Source organism: Protopterus annectens, chromosome 12.part0 (genome assembly GCF_019279795.1).
Source record: "Protopterus annectens isolate FY-2018-M chromosome 12.part0, PAN1.0, whole genome shotgun sequence".
Classification (NCBI taxonomy): Eukaryota; Metazoa; Chordata; order Ceratodontiformes; family Protopteridae; genus Protopterus; species Protopterus annectens.
The window spans coordinates 798,378,774-798,390,023 of NC_056746.1; the positions used below are offsets into that span (position 1 = coordinate 798,378,774).

The window sequence follows — 11,250 nt, forward strand, 5'->3', positions numbered from 1 at the left end:
GATTGCCATTGCCCGCACACATTTACTCTCAACTCATCTATATGCCTCTCCCCTTCTCTCCTATGTAAATAAATCTGTTCTTAACAGACTTCTTACAATCACATAGCCAGGTTTGCCACTGGCCTGCCTTTTAGAACACACCACTGTATAAATCTCTTACAACTGGACTGGCTTGAACTTCCTAACCTTATCCAGTTCAACCTTTTGATCATGGCCAAGAAAATTCTTCTATATCCTGATAATACACCTGCCCTAAAAAATATTATCACCCCTTATAGCAACGCAAGAAAACTACGATCTTCAAATAAACTGCTAATTCAAACTATCAAAACCTGTAATGCAGCTGGTGACTTCCTCTTTGCTAACACTGCTGGCAGAATCTGGAACCTACTACCAGCTGAAATTACATTGCTCTCTTCTCTAACTGAATTCAAAATCAAACTTAAACAACATCTGGCTCTAAACTGGCTTTGCCACTGTAACAAGCCTGGCTAACTTCAAACTTCATATTAAGTTATTTGTTTATTCAATTTTACTATTAACCTACTCTCTCTTTCTATCTTATCTAAGGGTTAATCTTTATCAATGATATTGTCTTCTATTTTTGTACATATCAAAAATGTATATTGTCTGTTTTTTATTGTTGTTAAACTGTTTGAAGTTTGTCCTGGAGCTTTTCACCCCGGGCCTCCGCTGAAAATGGACATATATCCAGTCGGACTATCCCGGTCAACAAATGTAAAATAAAATAAAAAAAAACTCAATTCCTGTAAATGTGATATCCTTGCTGTGTGTACATCACCCCATCCTGGACAATATTCTCTACCATCTCTCCCTTTTGTTCCTGTTCCTTTTGTTCCACCATCCTTCCTGATAATCCCCTTTTTCTTATAGTCCCACAACCCATTCCTGTTGGTACTGAAAAGGTTGTGGTTCGTGTATTTGTTTATTGTATTGTTCCTTGTTATAGTTTCTCCCACTTCCTTCATATCCTTGTTTTCCATAGTATACTTTTCTATACTTTATTATATTTTTATTTACTTCTCCTTTTTTTTATCATTTTTCAACACATATGCCCTATTATCTTTGTATTCATTCAAGTCCCTTTGCATTTTTTTACACTTAGTTTCAAATAATTTATTACACTTAAAATCTATATTATCCATTTTTCTAAAATATAATCCTTCATATTCTGAAAATAAAAGATCATTTTTGATTTTTTCATCTAATATTTCTGCTTGTCCTATAAGCTTACCAAGTTTCATATCATTGCTTTTAATATTTTTTCCATCATTTCCAAACCATATCTATTAAACATTTCCACAAATTCGGCTATTAATTTCTTATCATAATCTATACCAAAAGGAAACTTATAAATCCTCAATCCTCTAGGAACAACTTTTTTTGTAATACATTCAGATAAATATCCATTTTCCAACTGTAGTTTTTTTAATTAAAAACATTTTAGTTTCAAAAGGCAAAAATCACTTATTTTTATGTTTTAAATTAAGTTACAAGCAAGCCACGCCCCCGGGCTAAATGACATAATATCTATCAAGCCTTTGCTTTATAAAAAGGTAGAGTTTATGAAATAAATACTATGTAGGAGTTTGTAGTAATAAGTTTTTACACATAAAGCATTTGAGTGAATTGTATTTTATTTTAACACAATGTTTTAGTATTTTTATATAGTATTTTAAAACATAAGGATTTTGTATATCAATTAATTCATAAAATGGATGATGTCACTATTTTATTACTATTGTAATTGAGTATTTAAGGAGAGAATTGAGTGGAAAAACAGATTCTGATGAAATCCCTTGTCAAAGGGGAGAAAGTGCTCAATCTAAACGTGTGGAATTACTTAATAAAGTGGACTGTGTGTGAATCCAGAGGCAGCAGTGTTTTTTTCGTTTTGTGTTTAATGTAACCAATTTGCTTGCCTCTGGAATTGGTGATGTAGGTACACTGCACAACAAGGAATCACCTATATTTACATTCAGGCTACAGAACAATGGATGGAGCAGACAAGCAGGCAAAAAGGACTGCAACTGCATTCTTTCCAGTTATGACAATATTAATGTAAGCTAAATTGACTCTATAGAAATAAATATATAGCTACCATACACATACTAAGTAGCCTCATTTTTACAGGTGCAATAGTAAATGGGGAATAATGCACTGATATTATTCATTGTACAACTACTAGTGAGCTGCGGGTCAGTGTAATGGTGGAAGGCTGCAATAATTTCGTTATTATAAAAGAGAGGACAAAGAAAATAGACATCCCTATACATTTTGCAGTAATTATCAGCAAACAGCATTTTGTGAGTAACAGCAAATTGTAATTTCATTTGATATTGTGACTTCTGATGTCTTTTTGTGCATGTGAATCAAAGCTGAGTAAATAAAATAATGAATTTGATCCATATTGCTTTCAGGCTGTAAAGTAAATAAATGCAAGCTATAGTGATATCTAAACTGTCTCAGCAAACTAAGACAAGAACACCGAGTACAGATAATTATGTTGGGTACTAAATTAAATAGTAGAACTACCAAGATAAGCAAAGCAATGAAACAATTTGTCTACAGACATTAGAAAGATGCACGTTTGAAGCACTTCTGCTGACAATGACTGCCGCGTAGTCAAACATAAACAGCAAACATATAAAGAGATCCAGAAACATCAGACCTGGAAGATAAAAAATTAACAGGCACAGGGAGTGTCCTGAGCAGCAAGAAGTATCAAACCATGAACTGCTAGACCAGCTATCAAAATAGCTGGTAACGTTCCAGTTAACCTGCAGTCTCACCTCCTGCAGAATGAGCTGGGGGTGGGGTTGTTTTAGGAAATAAGCACCATTTGCCAGTACACCTATCTTGTGGGAAGGGTACCTCTGTTGGTGCTCGTATGCTGTAAACAATGGTGAAGAGTAGCGCACCATGCCGATGCTGGGGACAGAGAAGCAAGCATCTACAGTATTCCGGGACTGATATCACTGCATATGTGTGTGTGGGAAACATAAGGTGTAGGGAAGAAAGAAATTCTTCTGGCAGCAGGAGGACATTACATTTGGATGCCATTATCTATTCTCCACCTTTAGCATCAGACTAGGTCCAGGAGAAAAAAGTCACTTAGTAAAACTAGAGATTGAGGAGATACACAAGGAAGACTTCATGATCAGCTATCCAGGGAGCAAAGAAAATTGCTTTAAGACAAATTTTGTGTTTTACACCTCTCCTCTACACTTCCAGCATTTTATTTTATTCTTTTGCTGTTTGACAAATATTTGGCATTGAAAAGCTCTGTTGCTGATCCCCTATAAAAAGGCACCTACTGGTAAATTATAAACTTTGATAGGGATTACCATTTTAAAATACTGCACAATGTATATATCAAGGACTCCTAGTATATCTAGCAACTACAACAGGTGCCTGCCACGACAGCTTGTGCTGTTTTTCAAAAGATTACATTAGGGTTGTTATAAATCACTCAGGCACTAACCCCTGTAGCTTCTTTCATTCTTCAAAGTATATTCTATGTAATGGCAGTGCCCATACACAGGAAAATTTACACAGTCAAATTAAACCCAGACAAAATCAGATCACTAAATGAAGGTGAAAAGCAAGCAAGTGACATATAATAAGTCCGTTCAGGTTGTAACTTAGCTTTTCTGTAGATGCAAACATTCAGAATTAAAAATGAGCCCAGCAAAAACTAGTATAGAACTTTGCTGTTATAAAGGCTACGTTATTCCACTCATCCTAAAACAGACTAAATGCAGGAGGTATTGTCCAATTAAGTTTACTATAGTCCATTTTCTCATGAAATAACAGTCATCAAGTTTAAGTCACCCAAAAATACAGTTAGAAAAACACACACACACACACACACACACACACACACACACACACACACACACACACACACACACACACTAAACTTTGAGTGTACTGCAGGAGTACTCACCCTTAAGTCTCCATTCATAGCTCTGGACGTATGATTAAAAGCAAATGCTGGATCCTTATTGTAAACCTTAAGGAGGGCTCGATCTTGTATGTTCCTGGAATCAAAAACATCCATAACTATAGAGGTTGAAAGAAGTCTGATATGAGCCATAATCAAAAGCCTGCCTTCAGGATTCAGGTAGTACACATGACACGTGAATACAATAAAATCAGCAACAGCAACATGGATAGAAATAAAAAAGGAAGCTTGTCTAGTTACAAGAATTCCAGTTCTAATTCAAAATAACCCAAAAACAGATCCTTGACTTCCCAACTATCTAGTTTTCAGAGAGAAAAGGAAGAATACTGTAAACTGAATAAAACCCAGATTCACAAATGAAACCACTCTCTCTGCTGTCAGGACTGCAGCTCCCTGCTGCATATTTCAGTTGGTTAATAATTTACAAAACATACTTTACAAAAAGCAAGCACATGAATCCGAGCCTAGAATTCAAGTGCAGGGCTACAGACAGCAACTGGTTACCAGTGTCTGGGCCCCTGCTTTCCACAGAAAGATGAATGTGCTTGCCAGCTGTCTTTGATTAACAGCATATTAAGAAGAAGACAAAAATTGGCACATTTTAAACTGCTACCGTGGATTTCAAAGGAAAAAAGTAACTGGAAAACCAACAAAAGTTGTTCTGAATTTTTGTTAAACATAGTGAATGTCTGCTGATTTAATGATAAAAAAAACTGCATGCTCTGTACTATAATTATAGCTGCAGAAACACATTCACTGCTGTGGTCTGTTTTATCCAAGAAAAGAATCTTTTACTATTTGAACATTTCTAGTACTTGCAGCAAAATTTTACACTCTTCCATAGTCTCGTCTCTATACATTTCTCTATCAGCATAACATCTAACACTGTTAGTCTTACCTCAGTCCACTTTTGATGTGGACACTGTACTTACTGAGCCCTCCATGACTGGTTTTAAGTCCACCAATGGAAAGGCTCCAACTTCTGTTTAGCAGAAAAGGTTGCAATATACCCGTGGTTTTACAGAGCTGGTCTCAAGTGTTCCAACACAGACTACACTCCTCATTACTCCGTTGGAACTCCAAGTTAAAAGAGCTGCTTCTGACAATGGGAATTATTTTCAGGAGAGAAGGAAAAGATAAACATCTGAAGGATTCCTGAGCTGGTCTGCATTAACTATGTCATAATATACTCCTGCTTGTAGGCAGGAACCAGGTCAAACATGCATCAGCAATTAAATTATTATCTATTAAACAATTACAGCAGTAACAGAGGGATGAAAAAGTATATTTTTATGTAAAAATGCATGAGCGCCTCTGCATATGTATACGAGAGAGAGAGAACTTGTGTGTGTTTTACAGGGAACGCGAGAAGTCTTCCTAGCTAAGGAAAAATATAACATCTGTACATACCATATGGTTTCCCTCAAGTCCAGATTATAGTCCCAAATGATAAAATGCAAAGTTACACCAGTGTCAGCAGTGAAAAGGTTAACAACAGATAGCAGCTTAACTAGTACCTTATTGATGTTCTCTAGTACTCAAACTGGATTAGTCTAACTTACCATACATACCAAAACAGGCTACAGCTGTTATTTGTCCACTGACTGGTGCCTGGGGAGATCACATTTGTAGATATGGAAACTTATCAGTGCATAAAACATTTAAAAAGAAAACATAGTGACAGCAAGTAAGGACCACTTAATGCCACTCAGTCTGGATTTTAAACTTTTGCCCTTTAATTTCCACATACAGTAGTTGCCACTGTAATCTTACGTAATCAGCTTCCTTTTCCACCTACTGCAGCTCTCCAGCATTGCTTGATGTCGCCCTCCTATGGTACCATGTACTATTTCAGTGTTGATAACTCCTATATCGCTGCTAGAAGGTTACTCCATGTATCAGCCATCTCACTAAAGAAGAAAAAAATAAAGTACTTTTCCCCTTGTTATGTGCAGCTCCTTAAAATCAAGTGCTGTGCCTGAGCGTCAATGTTACTTAACAAAATACTTTTCTACTCAGTGTAGTAGACCCCTCAATAACAGTCAATTAGCAGGCTAAGGTGCTCAGTAAGCCCTGACTGTAGCCACAGCAATATAATATACATTTATCTTGTTTTTAGAGATCTATATTCTATGACTTTTGTCTAAAGTTACTATATGGGATTTCCAAGTGTCTCGTAACAACACACTTCTCATTTTCTTAAACCTCCATTTCCTAGTCCTTCCCACTGTGAGCCTGTAGCATCTTCCCCTCTCCGTTAAATGGGGATCTGGTGCTTTCCATGAAGGTACCAGTGGATGAAGCCATATAATTTATACCTTGGTTGCCCACCAAGAAATAAGACAAGATGACAGCAATTACTTTTTATGTAATTGCGGGGGGAGGGATATGGCGATATTGGGGGAAATTTATACATGTGACATTTACTCAGACCTGCTTTTTCAGTTCCTCTTGCACAAAAGAGGTAGAGGTTCCTAGATCAAGGATGATACAAGGTGGTTCTCTAAGGGACCTCTAAGAAAATTCATTACAAGATTTCATGGAAAAAGACTGTATCTTAGATCAAATAGTATTCCAATGTCAAGTCATCTAGACACTAAAAAGTCAGAAATACTAAAACAACCTGTATATATACAAATATAGCTATAGCTACAGATACAGATATAGATATGGTAGATGCATACATACTACAGTGGAAAGTGAAACAGAGAGGAGTTTTGCTGAGCTCAGCACTAGTCTTTTTAACACACACAACTTAGCCTTCTTTTCTTTATTTTCCATGGTTATGTTTTGTTGACCAGGTTAGTACCTCTAGACCACTGGCCTTTTTACAGGGGTGACTTGAGCAGGGACAAATCTAGCATAAGGTGACCTTAGCAGCTGCCTAGGGCCCACTGCTGACAGGGAGGGCACATAAATGTTACAAAACCTGTCACACAGCAGGTTTGCAGGGTGTCTAGTTCAGCACAGTATTTTCGGTATTCTGTTTTGTTTGGTCTGCAACAGCACTCACGGTGCTTAGTGTCTGCTTCTAGCAGATGAAGAGCCTCCACGCTTACCGTTATCTGAATGAACAATCACAGCAGCAACTCTGGAGGCTTTTGTACACTATCATTCTCTTTCTGGACTCCATGAATATGATCATGAATGAAAAACAAATCAGATCTGTATTCTCAGCAAAAGCTTTTTCTTGGAGACTTCATGAACTCTTTTCAGGGAAGGTTGTTCTTCAGTTAGGTACTAGAGATGTTGATATAGCTCTAGCTAGTGGCATTGCAACAGTTTCTAATGGTCAGAGCCTTTGGCCTTCAGGACACGTCAAAAAATGTGATTACAGTTCTGAATGCTAGTTTTGCACTCAAAGAAAAAAAATGTGTTCGGTACTCATTGTTCAAGGCTGACAAAATAAATAGTTCCCAATCAAATGGTGATACAAACACTTGAGAGGCTCCATGAATTACACTTGGAAATAATAAAGTGTAAATAAAAAGGAGGTGATATAATGTTTTAGCAAGGAACATCACCTCAGCCAGAACAAGTAGCATAGAATCATGCCATCTGCATAGCATGCCTGGGAGGTTGGCATAATGGTTAAGGTGTTTACCTTACAAACACAAGGTGCAGGGTTTGATTCTCACATGGGGTAATTAGCTAGGCTTAAAATGGCTCACAAGGGCAGTTAGCCTAGTATGAACCTATGAATAATTACAGCCCTATGAACAATTGCCTACACTCCAAAGGAAGACATAATGTGCCCAGTTCCAAAACATTCACGGAGTTAAATAGGCATAGATATAGAACATTTCAGGCAAGCCACATCTCACATGTTGATTAATTCAAAATCCTGAAATAATCAAACTGACACATGCAAGTTCTTTAGTGTGTTAAACCTTACATTCTTATGATATGTATGAAAACATCAAGTGTCCCTCAACCCAGACAATGGTCACCAGTACACAAGTCAGAAACTCAAGAGGACATGCCTAGGAAAGGGTTTATAGAATACCTAGTCCACACTATCCACAATCACATGTACAAGTGAAGAGAACAATTCAAGCAGCAAAGAACCTCATAAAGAACTGTAGCAAACACCATGAGGATGTCATCATTTGAATTAAAGGGATTCACCTCTTCAGGGACCCAGTCTTTCACTAGTTCTAATGTTAATGGGCAGAAGGTTGAAAAGGAGATTTCTCCCGGTGGTATAGTTAGAAAAGACAACAATATAAAATTAAAAGACAGAAATACTGCTGTGATAACAGCTGCACAGGACACCCAGATTTACAGGATGATGACACATTAAGAATACAAGAACCAATGGAAGGTCCGCAGCCTGAAACTGAAGTTGTTGGTAAAGCAGCTGAAAGAAGAACTTGATATTAAAGAGTTACTGACAAAGACTCCTGACAAACTATGTCATCAAGAAAAACTAGAGTTTAGGAAAATATCCCAAAAGCAAGACAAGATATTCAGTGCAAGCAGTCCTGTTAAACTGAAATAAATAAAGATCAGCCATTTGATAGAGAAGTATGCAGTATTACAGTGGTACACACAAGTCAAATATGTGGCAAATATAGGGACTGAAATAACTTTAATAAAACTAGAGTAACAATACACTGAGCACAACTACAATGGAACACAATCAAAAAAGCTACAGTAAATGAAGTGTACAATCATATTAAACATGAGTGAGATTTTACATTGCTATGGTGTTTGGTGAGTAACTCTCTCACCTAGCGCTGCTAGCCATTATCACGAATACATAACTATTTAGAATTCTGTAGTAGTAGTTGTTCTTTCAATGCTTCCGGTCCATTTACTTCCCTGACTTCTCCTGGGAGGTTATTCCAGATTGCTGGAGTCAATTTTGACAATAAATGTTCAACTGTGTCTGCCTTGAAATGTGGTCTGATGACTGTTACACCCTCTTAAAGACAGTTTCTAAGGGAATACTTTACTTGTTGAATTTGTAGCTTGGATTTTAAGGGTGGACAGTTTACCCATTTTAATATTTTGTACAGCTGTGACCTTGGAAGATCCATAATAGGCCCACTGAAGAAACCTGATTTAATATATATATATATATATATATATATATATATATATATATATATATATATATACTGTGCAAAAATGAAACATGCTCCTAGGGACTTAAATGTTGTATTATTAAAAATGTCACTTTTAATGTGTAAAGTTTTGATTTTGTTGTAAACAGCCCATCACATGCCTAGCTTAGTATTAAGGTTAATCTACAACGATCACTGTTAAACACATGCTACCTAAAAGATATATGCAGTACAGAGGGTCTTCTACAGATGATCATGTGTCAGTAGCTCGTGACACACCTGCTCAAAAAAGCAAGCACCTGAACACTCATCTAGCCTGAGCTCCCATTTCTATGTGGCTCTCCTAACAACTGACCCTATAAAATTGTCTAGCCCTACTAGAACCTAAACTCTGGCACAAACTTTCTAACTGTTCCTGACCCTAGTCCTCACTCCCTTACCCGAAAACTCCACTCACCCTCCCTACCCTTAAAGTCCCACAGTTCCCCCAAACCCTAATTCCCCTCCTGCTCCTTAACCCTAAAACTCCCTACCTGTTCCCCAACTCTAAAATCCCCCTCCACCTCCCTAATCATAACATCACTCACCCACTCCGTCCCATGGCAGATTGTCTGAACTCATATTCATGTTTGAGTATGAGCAGTATCCTAGCTGAGCTACAAGGCACAGTCCCTGACTTCGAAACAGGGTTTTTTGAGCACTTGGGACTCAAGCTCTTATAGTTTTCCCCAGTATAGTTATATTTTCTAATTTTGACAGAAGGGAAGGCATCATACTTCTTTAATGATTATGTGCTAGCTACAGTGATCATCATGTCATGCGACACACCCTTACTTCAGGAAAAATCAGCTTGACTGTGGATCTAAATGAAGGTAGATTCTCATCTCTTCTTTCTTTACATTACTTACTAAGTTTCCTGACATGACAAAATAGAGGGCGACGAGCAGAAGCAGCGACTTGGGGAATTTAAAGCTGTGTAATATGCGTGTTTGACTAAATTATGACAAAACTGGAAGCAAAGGAGGGGAAGAGTGTGACATAACAGAGGAGTAGACAAGAATGGGATACTTAGAATACACCAAGAAACATACAAGAGTAAGCAAACTAATAAGAGGTACAGATATAAACTAAAAATAAATAATAGAAAAAAACCCAGCATTCTTATTACTTATCTCTGTGTTGCGTAAAACAAACAAATAACACTTCTCATGTTTTTCTACCCTTGCAGCTACGAACCATCAGCCTTAAATAATTTTTCCATTGCCCTTTTGTTTTTCACTACCTCCAGCATGTCTGCACTCCACTTGACTCTTGACTGCCAGGCTCCAAAAAAAAAAAAAAAAATGTAGCCTTTAATAAAACCCACCTTCTTAGGGGAAGAGGCCACTATCCAAGCAAACACATACAGTTACTTTTTCCTCTGGCATATGAGCCTGTGCTCACTGTAGCTTGAAATCAGCTTTCCCCAGTATGTGCCCACTGTGGCCTGATATCTGCTTCATCCCAGCATGTGCCTACTATAACCTGATATCTGCCTGCTTACTCCCAGTATGTACCCATTGTGGTATAATGTATGCTGCTTTGTCCTGGTATGTGCCCATTGTGGACTGCCTGCCTGTATCTTCCAATATAGCTTGAGGTCTGCTTTCTCCCAGTATGTGTCCATTGTAGTCTCTCTGATTTCTCCCAGTATATACCCACTGTAGCATGAAGTCACTTTTCTCCCAGTATGTGCCCACTGTGCCCTGATGTCTACTTTCTCTCAGTATGTGCCCACTGTAGCCTGATAACACTTTCTTCCAGTATATACCCATGTCAACTTGTTGCTATTGTGACCACTGGAGCTTGATGCCAGCTTTCTCTCAGTATCAGCCCATTGTAACCTTATTTCTGCCTGCTTTCACCCAGTATGTGCCCACTGTGGTCATATGTCTGCTTTCCCCAGTTACTTACCCACTGTGTCTTGATGTCTGCTTTGTCCCAGTGTGTGCCCACTGTGGCCTAATGTCTTTCTCCCAGTATGTACCCACTTTAGCTTGACGTCAGCTTTCTCCCAGTATGTGCCCACTTTAGCCTTATGTCTGCATGCTTTCTCCCAGTTTTTGCCCAGTGTAGCTTGAGGTCTGCCTTCTCTCAGTATGTGCCCATTGTGGCCGTAGTGTCTGCCTGCTTTCTACCAATATGTGCCCATTG

General features: G+C 37.9%; 1 protein-coding gene across 8 annotated transcripts in view; it reads right to left on the minus strand.

The window, feature by feature from the left end:
- KIAA1217 (KIAA1217 ortholog) overlaps positions 1 to 11,250 on the minus strand; it is a 2,251,763-nt gene that overhangs the window by 642,226 nt on the left and 1,598,287 nt on the right. For all 8 annotated transcript variants that reach the window (XM_044089846.1, XM_044089843.1, XM_044089841.1 and 5 more), the window contains one exon: positions 3,971 to 4,064. In XM_044089846.1, the coding sequence (XP_043945781.1) occupies positions 3,971 to 4,064 (94 nt within the window). The remainder of the gene's footprint in view (positions 1 to 3,970; positions 4,065 to 11,250) is intronic.